We start from the raw sequence: 14490 nt of genomic DNA on the forward strand, positions 1-14490 counted from the left end.
GCTGTAAGTGTGCTTACAGCTAATTATTACAACTATTATTTTGCTAGTTCACTTCAGAACAGGACAAAAGGGAAATAAAGTAATTGCCAAATGAAAGCATGTATTCTCATAACCTAACAGATATTCTTGGCTCTAAGCAGGACAGAGTTTTGTGAAAGGGGAACAGGGCAAAGTGACCTGCATGTACACTGAAAGAGGAGCAGAGCACAGGTAGAACCTTACTTGCAACTGCTTATCTCAGCCCAGGCTGTTAAAGAGTGAAGAGAAATAGTGACTTTGATTACCCAATCAATCCCATAAAATGAGAATCATAAGCAGATTAATTTAGAATCAATCTAACAAATCAAAAACAAGATGCCAAGTGTTGGGTGTTTTGGTATTACCATCTCCAAAGCAGTACCTGACATATCTAAACACTGAATTCCAATAGAAAAAAATCTATAATAGAGGCACTGTACACAGTCAAAAAAGTATATTATCTCTGCAACAACAGAAAAGCCTAGACACAGAAATACATAGAAACTCTCTCCATTCAACTATCTGGAGACCCAGATCATTGACAAATTCTCACCTTCGTGAACAGAAGATGTGATTTCCACTTTGAACTGGAGATACCCACTAACGTGATCAGCTGGGAGCCTTCTGCCAAGATTATAGCTGAGAACCTGGTCTCTGCAAAACCAAAGATATTGGGACTTTTAAATTTTAACTGGCTTTATTTTTCCAGTATTTTGTATCAGACACTTTTATCAGTTAAGTGACAGTGTGATAGAAGGTGATTTCTATTACAGTCTTAAAATCAGCCACATACTCTGGTTGGTATGGAACACTAACAGTGGTGTAAAATACCTTTTGTTAACAGATAAAACAGCTTAACAAACTATTTTTTATCACTTCCAAATATACATTGTGCCCCACCATTTCTTACACGTCTCTAAATATCTTAAGTTCTAAAGAAACAAAACAGCAAAGGATCCCCCCTAACCTCCGCCTTCCCCCAACCCAAAATGTTTTATAATTAACAAAACCTTTCTGCCCCCTTGTGGTTTTTACTATATACAAAAGTCACAGACAGTCTCTTCATATTTTAGTTCTCACTCAATAAAGCACTTCTGCATTCTGATTTTGAAAAGCTATTAATGCTTGGATTTAACTTCAGATACATTCTTGAGAGTTATTGAATTCAGTGGGACTCAGATTTGATTAGACATTTGTATCAGCTTGAGACTTAGGATCAGATCCTAGGCTATACATTCTTATTTAGGCACAGCCAGAATTCACAGTCTCAGCCCCCCTCAGCACATCTGGGGGAGCTGAAGGGAGAAGAGGGAGCTACTGAAGACCTCCCCAGGAAATTATTGTTATTTATGCATATAACTTTATACTGGTATAAACACCTCTCCTTTACTGGGAGCACTCCTACTGCAAAATGAGCAACAGACTAAAACAAATGCAGCTATTATTGAAATAAGCTGCAGTTCTTGGCTTAAACTTGGCTTAAACTTTGAGCAAAAGAAGCCCTGAGTGATAACAATAAGGCAAAGCAGCTTCCTCTCCCCATGCTGCTCTACAGCCCACAGGACACTAAACTATTACAGTAGTGTCTCCAGGACCTGTCACAGATTCATCACTCTGTATGTGATGAATGTGATGATGTGATGTATGTGAACTCATCTACAGTTCTTCAGCTAGACATTTGAGGTTTCCACAGCTTTTATACTACTCCAGGTCATTCAAGATTAGAGGAAGCCATGGCATGAATGATGCCTTCTCTGTATTCAGCTGAATCAATTCTAGGTGATTCTCATGGTCATTTATCATGTTTTCCAGGAAATAAAAAGCCACTGGCCAATTCATTACACAAACTTGTGAGCTATGATGACAGCTGAAAGTGGGACAGAACTTCAGTTCAGTCTGTCTAAAAGTGGCTGGTTCTGCATTTCACGTTTTCATTCACACAACCAGAATGATGGTGTTATTCTTGCTCGACCAAAAACAAAGTGCAAGAGAATTAGCAGTTGGTTGTACATTTGGTACAGTTCTACTTCATGTCTATATTAACCACTACTTTTCTTTGCAAAACCTTCTGTGAAATACTGTCTATCTTTACACAGAAACTGTAAATGGACAAATATATTACTGAAGAAAAGGTAAAACCATTTTAATGTCAGTTCTAACAGCAATATGGCAAACCAACCAAATACTTACCTATATTTATTATACTACCTTTCCTTTCCTAAAAAGATTTGATATATCACATATACAGAACAGAAGTATGGAGAAGAAAACAGGAAATGGCTTCCAGAATAATGGTTTGAAAAAACACAGACAAGAACTGATGAACACAGCAAATGGGTAATTTTCAGAAATCACAGCACTAGGAATCCCAGAGCAGAGAAACATTTTGATGTTTAGCACAGGAATAAACACCCTGTGCTAGGTTTTGAAACCAGCCTGTATTACAATGCTATTTTTGAGTATATAGCAAAGTGCAAATTTATTAGAAAAAGCTGCTTGCTCAACTAAACACAATTTGTTGAAACTCAAAGATGAAGCATTTCTTAGAAAAGTTAGATTGTATATACACCTGGCACTGCTCTTGGATATCACTACAAAAAAAAATGGGCAGGCTTTTTTAAAAATGTTTTTTAATAAAATCTATATCGGAAGGCACTACGAAAATTTTAAGCTACTCTTACAATTTTATTCTTACTTTACTTACCAGTGTAAACACTACTTTGGAAACTTAAAGCTGAAAACTGTTTCCAAATTGAATTTGACTTTCTCCATTTATGCAACTTGTTACTTTGATGGGAATATCTGTGAAAAAGGAGGCCAGCTGATTATATCCTGATTTTTGTGCAAAAGTGTGATGATACTGCCATGCCCTTAAGCTTTCAGGGAAGAATATATACATTTTATTTCATCACCGTTCCTCATTGGCCTCATCCAGCAGCTTTTTTAATTAAGGGAGACACATTAACTTTAGCAGACTTGGAGTCAGGGCCTATAGAAAATGCACTCGACTAATTCAGTTCCTCCCACTGTCTTTCAAGGAACTATTCTTTTCTAATTTGTCAAATAGAGTAAATATATGCAAACAGATGTTAACAAAATAATACCCTCTATACTTACTGCTGTCCTGAATGTAAATGACATTTCTGCACACATCTCCTGCAGAGCTGGCTTCACACCTGCAATGCACCACAGTGCCCAATTACCAAGTCTCAAGCTCTTCTCAGAGCATATGGAGGTATGAAGGCCTCGTTGGATCACCCACTTGGGGATGCTACAGTCCCCTCCAGCAACCATCATAAGGCATAAACCATCTTAAAAGTTTCTAAGTGACTTGCATCTTTATACCAGAACAGTTAGCTATCAAAACATGAACAGAATTTTTTTTTAAATAGCGCAACAGGTGAATTTTGAGTCCCATCAATGTGCTATTCATAACAAAAGGCAATTTTAATTGCATAGTACCAAGAGCACTCTCAAAAATAAGGGGTCACAGCTTACAGTGCTGGTCAATTAGCTGAAAGGATAGTAAATCTCTGATTATTGAACCAATCATTAAAAATATTTGAACTGCAAAAGAAGACAGTCAATAAAATCTGCTCCTTCTAAAAAATTTGCACACAAGCATGTAGTATTGCGATAATGTCTTGCTTCTGGACTACTTAGCCCGAGGGTAACACTTTTTGTGAGAATAACATTTTTTATGTAAAGAAATATAGACACACACAAACAGAAACATGTGTACATGTATTCAGGACAAGGTTAGAAATATTAACATTTTCCAGTCAGGCAATAAAGCTATTAATTTACTACTAAATTTCTTACTACAGATGTAGTTAAAATTTGCTGGTCTGTGCCAGTAAGCCAGAAAGGCTGCTCTGTGCCAGTATCCCAGATGCTGAGTCTTCCTGATCAAAACAAGTTAGCATTAAGAATCTATTAATTTACCCAATTGCGTGTCTCTCCAATAGTCTCTGAACTGGTATGGTTAACTTCCCAAGAAAGCGTTTGATGATGGGACGGCTCTTGGCAAATTTGTCTTTAACCTCAATTTCCAGGACATCCGTTAGAAGTGCAACAAAAGAATATTTCTGGAAGGAAAGAACATATTTGACATTGTATCAATACACCTTTATTCAGAAAGTATGTACCAAAGTACTAGCTACGTGCAGTGAACTCCAAAAGTAATGACTGATGACGGCAGTTTCCATATTGCAAAATAATGTCAACATCATTTATTAAGCATTGCATTTTTTCACATGTCACCAGCTTTTTACTGTTACCCATAACCTTTTTACCGTTACCCATAACCTTTTACCTGTTTCTTGAAAAGAACTGCCCAGTAAGAAACTGCACCAGGTAAAAGCACTTTCAGGGTCTAGGTCAGAAAGGAGAAAGCTATGTATCCTACTGATTTCTTTCTTTTGCATAGTAGGAAGCAAAAAGAGAAGGAATCCTTGCTGTACTCTGTCAGGCTATAGAAGAGTAGCCAGGTCAATAAAGAAAGAAGAAAGTAAGTGTCTCACTCCAAGCTCTGCTTGGAAGAACTTCCCTTCCAACACCATTCTTTGCATTAAATTTTGTATGCACTGAGAGGAAGTCAAAAGGGCAGTGTGGATATACAGAATATATACAGATATATGTTCAGATGCAGTGTAACTGAAGGAGAAGAATTTTCTATGGAGTTTTGCCCCAGCATTCACAAGTGTTCTCGGTAAGTTCCCACAGAAGCTTTTCCTGCACTTGCAGCCTTTAAACAACATGGTGCTAATTTACAGAAGACTTCTTGATGTCTGGTAATATCACAGTTACTCTCTCCATTCTTCCACCTTTCCCTACAAGGGAAAAAGGTAGCCAAAAATGTATTGAACAAGGAACAAAAGGAGGAACTCTTCAGTTCAGCTACAGAGATCAGATAAAAATATTCAAAAAAAGCAATTAAACTGGGTCAGGAATAAAAACACTTCCTCACACTGGCACAACTATCAGAGCTGGGTTCCTGTGATAAACAGAACTTAAAAAATTGTCATTCTCGGTTTGCTATAATATTGCAAATTATTTTGCAGAAAGTATTAGATGGAAAACAGGATCAATTCTGCACCACTAGGACAGCATATGTAATGGGATCATATCTGCTGTTGTCAGAGCATTGCTACAGGGAAGATACAGCAGCTAAAGCAAGCTGATACAGTGTGTGCACCACTGAATATTATCACTTTTCTAATAAGCTTCAAAACCAAGGAGAACTGGAGGAGAAAAAAGGGGATAAAATAAGAGTAAATTTTCTTTCTAACTGCTGTATAGATGGATGGACAGAGAGAAGGGTGAAGTATCAATTCAGAGATCAGAACTCTGATTTTTGGGTTTTTTTAAGATTTTAAGACTTTGGCACATCTACAGTCTGTCCCACAACCAAGCACCCCAGAGCAGTGCTAATGCTGGCCCTGCTCTGTTCTACTTTACTGCTTGTTTGGTTTGATCACGATTTGTGGGAACATTTTCCAAAGCCCACTCAATTTTCATCTTCCTGAAGAACACATTAACATTCATCACAGTACAGGTATCATTAGAAAACAATCACAGATCAAGAAGGCTGCTTGCCAGTCCCGAAAGTGTTGTGTCAGTACTTTCACCTTGTTTCCCACATAAACATTTATCCTCAAAAGCAAGGCCTGGTTCTTCTGCACTCAATGACAATTGTTGGACTGAGTTCTTTCTCTGAGATCTGAACACTTCACCCAAAACAGACACATTTAGAAAAGTGGCTTTTGCCAGACTGACTTTTTCCCCCCCTCCTTGTTGAGTGGTGCTGTAATGCTTTCCTGGGTTTTCTGTCCTACAGCAGTGCAAGCAGAGGTTACACCAAAGAGCATCCCCTCTGCCTGACAGAATTGAAAGCCTGCCACCTGCTATGCATAATGAAAATATCATTTCCAAATGAACAGTTGTTGCAATCACTGAACATAAATGCTCATATACCGTAACTTTCCTTAAAGGGTCTTCTCACAACATATAATCCATTTTAATTAATTTATTTTTGCATTTTCAAGAAATCTACAGGGCAGCTAAGCAAGTTCAGCCCTTTTTTAGCAGAGAAGGGAATGAAAACCTCACAGCAGTGCAGCTTAAATACACAGCTTTAATACACAGATGATACCTCTTCACCAACAGGGTTCCTAAAATTACTACAATTACTGTGTCAGTTTAAATAACTAGCTACAAAATAAGCTCACAGCTTTCAGAGGGTAAGGACTAATGCATGAAGAGAAAATGCAAGCCTGATACACTCCATCAGCTGGCAGACAGCTCTCAAAAGGGATGCATTACCTCTCTGTGCCAAACAGGATTAGTCGTGTTACTGATGATAGTCGACCTTCTCTCCTGGCCATGATGAGCAAAAGTAGGAAATGTACTTTTCTTGCCTGGCTGAATGGACATCTTTAGATAAGGATCAGGGTTGAAGAACATGCCTTTTTTAAGTCCAGCTGCTCTAATATCTATAAAGCAAAACAAGAAGGAAGGAATTGAGTAAATTAAAGCCAGTTCACAAAAATATTACCCAGGAAATCAATTCACTATAAATTACTAAATAAAGCAACTTAAAATTACTCATACATTAACTGAATCCTCTGTACAGCAGGAAATCAAGTGTTTTCCCAAAAGAATATAAGGAAGAAAGGTATCAACATCCTCATTTACATTTTAGCCCAGTCATTTGTAAAACGAAAAGCATAAACTTGTAGCTCACCTACAAATACCTTCCTCAGTAAGACATGTAAGGTATTTCCACTCAAAGAATGAAAAGAAAGACAGAACCCCCCTAAAATAAATCACACAATACTTGTTTTGTTTCTGGGTAAGGAGAAGAGATAAAAAACTGGATGGGAGGTAATGTAGTGAACTCAAACTTTCTCAAAGTTCAGTCTTTGATAAATGTAAAATCAATGTAAATATCAAGTCTGCACTGGAATATGATGCCCACTTTCTCCCAACTCAGAAGAAGATCACCTATCCCAAATAAAAGGAGGTAAAGTTTTCTGAAAAAGCTGCTTTCTTCCTATGGAAACCTCAGAACTGCAGCCCTTGCAACTTGCAGTAATAAACAGTAATTTCCTTAGAAGCATACTCTCATGACTAAGGACTTCAGTGATGGTGCAAGCTTCAACAATAAGAAAAAGGAAGAGTGGGTTTTTTCTATAATAGTAGATTTTAAGCTTAACTGTAAAATATTTCTCTGTTTGTAGATTTGCTAAAGCACAAGACTTTTGCGTTTTTCTCCATTAGGTACTGTGGCATGCACAGTACTAACTAACACAACTGGCACATACAATTTATACACGCAGGCAAAATTCACTGCACTAAAATTGTCATGCCTGTGGATTTGGTAAAAAAAGGAATACTACCTAATATCCAGAATTAAGCCACACGGTAGAAACATGATGAAATAAAGAGTAATTTGCAAGTGAAGAACCAAAAGCCTTACAGGAAACATGTCACAGATCGATCAGTCAATACACCTTTCAAAATAATTTTGTATGACTCCTCACAATGAGTCATAACCATCTATTGAAAAAAACAAGTTCTTCAGAATTCAAAAAACAATTATTTGTAAAATATTCCATGTGAGTCTGTACAACCTATCAGCTCTATCTCAGCTAACTGCTGAAAGGCCATTTCAAAACTGCTCTACCTCTACTATCTCTAAATGTTTTCATTGTCAGCTCTTCAAGATTCAGAAGCAAATTTCATCTGACTTTGCTCAAGCTGAACATGCTTTAGTCTCACACAAGACTTCCCTGGAATAAAGTGTTAATCAAAACAAGTGAAGCTGGTAGACTGCACCCCTACAGCTATTTCTCTGTAGTGACAGCTTAGCTCTGTTACAAGTAAAGTTTTTTTTTTCCTTTCTAAACCACCATTTGCAGCTACTGGTTTTTTTAAAGTGATGGAACCAGCTTGCATTTTAGTTAGAGGTTATGTTTTCCACTCTTCAATCTGAGAGGAACTGTCCCATGTGCAAAACTGGAAATTTCTCTAAATTTTTCATGCTGGGATCCATCAAATCCATTTCTTTCACTCCTGGAGATCTGTGATTCTGGTTGGTTTTCAACAAACAGAAGTTTTAAAGAAACGACACCTTTCAAGCCACTAGAGTGTGCTCCTACAGAGGCTAATGAAGAAAAGAGTTCCGTCTTTGACGTTATTTAGAACAGCAATTTACTTTCTTTTTTAACAATAATTTGTAAAACACAGAGTAGTGTTGTTTCTTACCTGATAGGGTAAAGCTGACTAACTTCCTAGAGTGCTGGGCTCCAGAAGCACCTTCATCCGTGCCTTCTACTCCCATCTGAAGAGGAGCAAAAAAAAGTTTTCATCTGCTTTGTACATGCTTGAGGATGATAAGGCAGTTTTAGGTAGCATGCCAGGGAAGGATCTGACAAACTACTGCCTATTACCACAGACAGGCTCAGCTACAGCATTTGTTTATAGCAAAATATCTATTATTTATGCCACAAAGTGATAATACACCAGTAGCTCAAATCTTCCAAACAGGACACGTACAGACTAATACACATGCAGACACTATTAATCAGAAAAAACCTGCACTTTTTTACAAGTTTCCCTTTTGTAAAATAAGAAAAACAGTATGGATTTTCAATACATACCAAAGCACTGAGCTGGCCAGTGACAGCATATGGAACTTCTGTCACTTTCCACAAATAGATAATTTAGTGTGCAACAAAAAAAAGCAAAGAGATCAAAGAGAGACTAACAAAAGCCTTCAGATCTGTGAACAAAAGCTCCTCTTAAAGAGAAAAGCGCATCAGATATCTAAATATAAACATGGTCTAAAAGCTTATGCTTCACAGATTTTCAGGTTTGGTTTCTACTGAAATCCCTTGCTAGGTAAAGCACTACTTCAGAATAAAAAGTCATGTATTAATGTCTATCTCTTTCAACTAGCAGAAGAATTTGTCTTTCAAGACAGAGGAGATGTGCATCCAGTTGAATAATCTATCATGGAGACATCAATGGAGCTATCTTTAAAGACAAATGGTTCCCCAGGCAGGCACTGCACTCATTCCTAGGCAGAAGAGGTGACACAGAAAAAGTTTCAGCCAAACACAGCACTGGGGATTAATACCAGTGATAGAACAGAGTCATGTGATCCATAGAAAGATTAAATAAATTAAGCTGAATAAAAATTCACACACCTATGTGCATAGATGGAGTATGTAAGGCAGCCCTGAGCAGCTGAACAGTGGTTTGAAATTACCAGATGGATAAATGATTCTGGAGCCGTGGAAGCCGCAGGGAAGCCGCTTTGCATTAACTGAACGTGTAATCATTCCTTTTTATATTGCTTTAAGCTATTTAATATTATTAGCTTTCACATACTTCCCACTATGATCAGCAAGCACATTGGAATTTCACAGGAATTAGAAAATGTGCAGTTTTTTCCCACTAAAAAAGTCAAATACTTCACATGTAACAAGCAGTCAAAGTGATGAAGAAACTGCAATGACGTTGATGCCTGACATCCCCACGGGCCTCAGTGCTCTTGTGAGGGAACACACCGCGCCAGCAAGTGTTGCCACCCACCAACCAGCCCATTTCCTTTCCTCACTGGCTTCATCATGCACTTCTCATTCCCAGGGCAAGATGTGTCTCGCCAGAGTGCTCAAAACTATCCCTTTCCCACCCAGCATGACATTATTCTGCCAGTGATTTTATATGGATGCATAAGCAGTGACAGGTGGCAGTAAAATTATGAGGGCATCAAAAGCAATGGGTTAATTCCAGCTGGATCAGTGTCCCCTCATCTACAGACAGACACCCTGGAAGCAGCAAGGGGTGCATCCCACTGTGATAGTGATGCTGTCCACGTAAGGCCAGAGGAATTCCATGTATTCCAGTTTATTCTTTTGGGCTTATTTTAGCACACACTGTTTTCTGGTTAAAAACATTACCCATGAACAAAAAAGGCCTTCCTCATTCTATCCCTCTTTCTCTTTTTACACCTCTTTTCCAAGCTACCTCTTGCTCCATATAATTTACATTACTAATCATGACTTCACTTTATAGAAAATAGGATTTGTGCACAATTCAGCTGTAATAAAAGGAATGGTAACAGTGTTCTCTAGCACTTCCATGGTTTCCCTATATAACCTTTTCCTGTTTCATTATGATCTGAACAGCAATTTCAATTTTTCTGCGCCAAGTAAAAGATTTCATGACAGCATACATGCTCAGAGTTTTGCACACAAAGACTACCTTATCTAGTGTAACACAGTGTTTCTGACCACTCAATCAGGCCTTCTATCTATTGGTTCAAACGAACACAATAGAATGTTAGTTGCTTATCCAATAATATGATGGACTGAAATGCCTGGTGTGATGCACCATCAGTATGAGAACATCCAGAAATATATCTCCCACTGAGCCATATCTCCCATGTAAACCAAAAACACAGAATGATCCAAGTAAGGAGGTAATTTATTGCAGCTTAAAAAATGGGAGGGGGAATGCCATGACTCTCTTTCCACTTTCCCAAACAGCATTTCTGTAACAACAGACACAACCGGTATTGTCCACTGCACAGTGCTTAAGCTCAACACCAAAACCACAAAAACAGTGTGAGGTATTAATATTCAACAATAGGTATGCTTATGTATATCTAACCCAAAAGACATTTTTAGGAAGTATCATCTGAACTGTCATACAACATTCTCATCAGGGAAACTAACACTATTCCACTATTACTGGAAGTCTGTACTGTTAATGCAAACAAAAACATTTATGTTAAATTAGCTCTTCTAGCAGGTGTGTAAATTCTGTACAATAGCCAGGATCCTGAGTTACTTTTCAAAGGAAAGAAATTTAAACAGCAACAGCTGGTAAAAGCCTTCAAGATTGACCAATGACTCTGAAAGACAAATCTTCACATAGCTACCAAGTAAATAAGTGCATATTCAGGTGACAGAAGTTCAGAGGTCCTTTTGTTCAATGAACTTCAAAACTACTGTGAGCTTGCATGATAAGATCAAGAAAATACACAAGTTCAAATGGTTTCTCCATTCAGTATACTCACTCTGCTTCTCAGTAATGATACAGTGCAGCATGCAGCCCATTTCAAGGGTTATTTTGAGACGCACTTTTTCCCTTGTTCAAAATAAGACTCCCTTACTGTCTTCAGTTTATAAATTGATATTAAAGACAGTAGCTGTCAAGCTCATTCACTACAGCACATTTTCTTCTGTAAAATAGCAAGAGTTCATATGCCTGCTGTGAAACTATATTATTCATAGTCAGATCTGAAAAAGATCTGAAAATTAAATGATGTTGTCACCTACATTTGTAATTCTAAGAGAAAAAACACACACATTTGGTATATTGAGATATCAAGTCTAGTGTAGCACACACAGTATCACATAGCCATAGCATGCACCTGTTGAAAAAGCATGAGTTCAGAATAAAAGTTATTCACTCTGAATAACTTGTGCTCTGCTGTACCTTCAACACTGCAGTTGTCAGGACACCATCCTGACAGATATGACCTTAAATATTTGGCAGCTAATATCAATGAATCAATTGCACTGTGAAACTTGATGTCATCTGAAGAGCTAACCTGTTAGATAAATCACTTCCATCAAAAGCACTGTGATACAAGTCTGAAAGGCTTTTCTTCCACTACTTATTTAAACAACTAAAAAAACTCCTCTAAAACTTTTAGTGTTTCAGAAGAACAAGTCTCATAACAAAAGCACAGTAAGACAATACTTCTTGATAATCAGGGAATTACTAAATTTCAGTGGTATATGAACACTCAAAAAATTCAGTGACTTTTACAAGAGCAGAGTTTTGTCCAGTTTCATTTACACTGACAATTGCTATCTCAGCAACTGTTTCATTATTAATATTAACAAATAAGGAGAAATGGAGATTTTGGATACAGATTCAGTTTCAGTTATATAACCAGTGTGAAAAACTTCTATTATGGTGTTAAGTTACAGCAAACTGTAAGCATGAAAACTGGAAGCATGTAAAATCAAATTCTTAGCATAATAGAGCTCAGTTAAGCTCAGCGACGTTTTACTGTTACTTTACTATGAGCAATACAAAACCATGAAAGGCATTTCCCAGCTTTTGTAAATTTTGTGACATTTTTTTCAAAAAAAATTTCTGTCAATGGTAAGACCGGGAGACTTACATTGATAGGTTTGTTTGACCGATAACACTATCATCTTATACAAATACAATGAGCAAACAGGTTAAACTTACCATCACAGCAGGGTTTTTCACAGTGATACATGGAGTAGTAGCTCGGAGGGCTCCACTAACACCATGGTAGTATTTAAAACAGATCTTTATTTCAGCTGAAAATAAAACAAAAGCCACATTAAACACTTCATAACCGATCCTAGGCAAAAGAACAACAATGATCATTCAGATGGATCGTTCAGCGATCCATCTTCAGAAATACTTCAACAGGAAAACAAAAATAGAGCTGCTGGTTATCTCTTCTTTGTGTGTTGGGTCCTCCTGTTACTTAACAGACCAAAAGTGTAACTTAGCTAATTCTTCAACTTGTATTTCTGCTGCTATATCAATATCATCAGCCTCAGAAAAGGAGTACCAAGACATTTGCCACTAGGACAGTTTTGTAGGACTTTGGAAGAACATGACATATATCTGAAGGAAGCTGGAAGCACTTTATATATTGGAACACAGGAAGGGTAAACCTTGTACCATGTTTCTGGTCCCACTGAATAAAATTTTGTTTGCTAAACTGCATATAGGGCACACAAAAGAGTATTATGTTTAACTGAAGCCTGACCTCCCCTGTTGTTCCTCTGCATTCTTCCAGCCAAGCAGAACAGCTATAATTACGGCTGCCCTTGATCCTGTGGGATTTTCCCTATCTGGAACAATGTCTGTTTTCCTTCTCCATTGGGATAACTCTTCTGTGTGAGGTTGATGAGGGTTTACCTCTGGGTACAGAAATGGCCACAGGCAGACAGCAATGGCCACAGGCAGGCAGGAATTACAGCAGCCAGTTCAGACAGACCAGAGGATGTGTATGAAAGTCTTGGCAGTTCAATTCCTCTGCTTGGTTTAACAATATGTTGGTAGCCCTGAAGTACAAAAGTGCAATATTTTGTATAAGGTTTTGAGATACATATGGTATGATTCCTTGACGGTTGAGGTATTTCATCACTGCAAAATAAAATACTACTTATCCCTACTCAAAAGCATCAGAAACCCACCCTGCAAGCCTGCTCAGCCAAAAAGGATTATTTATTTTTAAATTTGCTGCAGTTACAGATCAACATTTATTTATTATCTTCCTCCCAGAACAAAAAGGAGACACCTCAGAACAACTCTTCAAAGGAGTCTGACAGTGCCTCCAGGGAATCAGGAGGTGGAGGAGCTGCTGATCCCACTTCCTCCTCCTCACAGATGAGTTCACACACACAAAAAAAACATGCTCTATTTACCACAAGCTTTACAGTAAAATTCAAAATGCAGACAGGATTTCTGATCACCTGTAAAAGGTTTATCAAACCTAAAAGTTATGGCTCAGGACCTGCAGTTTCTTTCTAAACTGAGCAATTCTGTTGATCTACCAACAATGCTTGTATCTAGACTGATACACAAGAACTTCTAGCTCGCACAAAACTGAAGTTTCAGCACTTACAAAATTTGACAGGATTTATACCAAGTGTTACTCTCCACTGTAAAATGCACATATTAAGTAACTAGAACTCAAGTCTGGAGCACCTCTTATTCACACTGAGAACATATTATGACTACACGAAAGCATAGTAAGACAATAAACTATTCCACCAAGACTTTCAATTTCCAGCTACGTTGCTTACTTTCATTGCAGCCTAAGGTTTATTTTTCAGAGAGTTTCTGGAGCTGCCCTTTATCCAGTCTGCTGTCACTGACTATCTTCCTTCAGTTCATCACTTCTGAACGGAACCCAGCAATGGACAGGTTATCAGCTGCTGGTTCTATCCATAGACAGTCCGTAATGTGAGGGTGGACAGCTATTCTCACTACACTGACAGGTACATTCATCTGAAGGCTGAAATGCAATGCTACAAGTTTTGAATCCTCATATTTCTTTCCCTCAATGACTTCTACAAGCATACAGTACTTTTCAATAGCTGTATATGGCTGGTGATAGAAGAAAACAACGTTTGAGTCAAGAAATAGATCTGACTATCCCTTTCAGATATGCTAAATTAAAACCCAAACAAACACAAACAAAGAAAACAAACCAAAACAAACCAACAAACAAAAACAATCAAACTTCAGGACTAATTGCTAGAAATATTTAGAAAGAGTAGAGCACTTAAAAACACAACATGGAGACTTTTTCTCCCACTTCCCAACAGAAGCAGCACTGATTTAGTTTGGGCTTTATAAAGCACTACAAGGGGAACAACAGATCTGCTGTTTGCATTG

At 37.8% G+C, this 14490-nt stretch overlaps 1 protein-coding gene across 1 annotated transcript in view; it reads right to left on the bottom strand.

Annotated features, from left to right (window-relative positions):
• The window catches only part of HECW2 (HECT, C2 and WW domain containing E3 ubiquitin protein ligase 2), a 153160-nt gene that overhangs the window by 51175 nt on the left and 87495 nt on the right, over positions 1–14490 (bottom strand). The window contains exons 4-8 of the mRNA XM_027636741.1: positions 12298–12392; positions 8287–8362; positions 6343–6512; positions 3964–4106; positions 572–672 (exon numbers count right to left, since the gene is read on the bottom strand). Of these exons, the coding sequence (XP_027492542.1) occupies positions 572–672; positions 3964–4106; positions 6343–6512; positions 8287–8362; positions 12298–12392 (585 nt within the window). The remainder of the gene's footprint in view (positions 1–571; positions 673–3963; positions 4107–6342; positions 6513–8286; positions 8363–12297; positions 12393–14490) is intronic.

Source organism: Corapipo altera, unplaced genomic scaffold, assembly GCF_003945725.1.
Source record: "Corapipo altera isolate COAL_440 unplaced genomic scaffold, ASM394572v1 45, whole genome shotgun sequence".
Taxonomy (NCBI): domain Eukaryota; kingdom Metazoa; phylum Chordata; class Aves; order Passeriformes; family Pipridae; genus Corapipo; species Corapipo altera.